Source organism: Crinia signifera, chromosome 11 (genome assembly GCF_055691185.1).
Source record: "Crinia signifera chromosome 11, ASM5569118v1, whole genome shotgun sequence".
In the NCBI taxonomy this organism is placed as follows: Eukaryota; Metazoa; Chordata; class Amphibia; order Anura; family Myobatrachidae; genus Crinia; species Crinia signifera.
Window position 1 is genome coordinate 76,358,444 of NC_139227.1, and position 1,560 is coordinate 76,360,003.

General features: G+C 43.6%; 1 protein-coding gene across 1 annotated transcript in view; it reads right to left on the reverse strand.

The window, feature by feature from the left end:
* Positions 1-1,072: 1,072 nt before the first annotated feature.
* Positions 1,073-1,560, reverse strand: part of SYVN1 (synoviolin 1) — a 23,448-nt gene continuing 22,960 nt past the window's right edge. The window contains exons 15-16 of the mRNA XM_083165085.1: positions 1,535-1,560; positions 1,073-1,447 (exon numbers count right to left, since the gene is read on the reverse strand). The exon at positions 1,535-1,560 is cut by the window's right edge and continues 108 nt beyond it. Coding sequence (XP_083021211.1) covers positions 1,314-1,447; positions 1,535-1,560 — 160 coding nt within the window. The 3' untranslated portion in view covers positions 1,073-1,313. The remainder of the gene's footprint in view (positions 1,448-1,534) is intronic.

A 1,560-nucleotide genomic window follows, 5' to 3' on the forward strand; every position in this document is an offset into this window, starting at 1 on the left:
AAGAGAATGTTTTACATATGGCCCCCCAAAGGATTTTTTCCCCATACAAACGGCCCTTGGCACAAAAAATGTTCCCCACCCCTGCTCTAACCCAATGGTGAGCATACATCTCTGATAGCGTGAGGACTTCACGTGTTGTCCTCAATCTGCGAGCCCACTCACAGATTCCCTCTGTTTGACAGGTTTTAAATGAGCAAAGTGATACATTGAACCACCTTCTAATATTATGCGTAACCAATTAACGTCTTTTCTTTATCTTCCAATAATATTTTTGGTTCCAAATACCCAATTTTCAGCTGTATTGAAGAGCACGCACAGAACAGAACAAATCATCAGAAATCCTTCTACACTTGAAGCGGTTTCCCCACTAATTGTGTAGTGCATGGTGCCAGCAATATAATGTCTACTCTATGGGGGTGATTCTGGTTGGCTCGGTAAGCTGCGATCGCAGTTTACCGAACACCAGAGACGCCGCCTGTCCGCACAACCGCCTAATCCCTCGTTTACATGCAAGGGGATGTGTAACGAAGACACATCCCTTCACATGTCTCCGCTACAGGAGAAATCATTCGGTCGGTGACCATCGCATGATTTCTCCTGGCTTTGAAAATAGAAGTTAGTGCTGGGACGAAGACGGGGCTGGCAGCTGACATCTGCCCGCCCCCGGCACACAACGTCCCGTCCGCGTACCCAGGGGAACGCCCAGTGCTTTCATGGTGACACCCATAAAACCAATGGGCGTTCCCATGGGCATCCCCCATCCTTGCCAGTCCCCGAAGCCGCTCGCAAAGTGGAGCTGCACGTGCACATAATATACCATATGCGCAGAGCTCCAAACATTGGAACTTGGCCAAATTCATCCCTGTCCAAAGGAATCAGAATCACCCCCCTATGCACACGCACTACTTATTCGCTTTCACTCGAACTCTGGAATAAGAGATAGATAAATTCTCTGGGTGCGTGTACGATATCACAGTGATCCTCAATATACATTCAGGTCTTAATTAAAACTAAGTCAATTAAATATCAATAAAAACATTACGATTTGGTTTACAATCAAAATTTCATCAACTAAAATAGAACGGTCCAATGTTTAATTTTACTGTAACAAGTCCAACACAATTAATGAGGTCACCAATTTTCCCTCATTTAACAAGTATTTGCATGAAGAGCTCATATTGTGTTAAAAAATATATATATATATTTAAGAAGTCCAGCTTAACTTTTGCCTGGCTTTTAATAGAGTCCAATAGAATCTCATGTTCCTTTCCATACACATTTATTTGTGTGCAAGTCAGGCCAGGGATGAAGCCTCAGTGAGCTTCGGAGGATCCAGTTTCAAGTTTTTGTAGTCTACGCCGTCGCAGCTCCTCTGTGTTTGGTTCTTCTGATGAAGTGCCACCTTCCGCGCCATTGACAATCTCTTCAGTTGTAGATGTGGGAGAATCTGTGGGGATCAACATACAAAAATCAATATGTCCTGTTTAAATTGTATTTTAACCAGTTAGAAATCAGTTTAGCATAAAGCATATACCTGACTGGAGTGAAGTCCCAGCATCA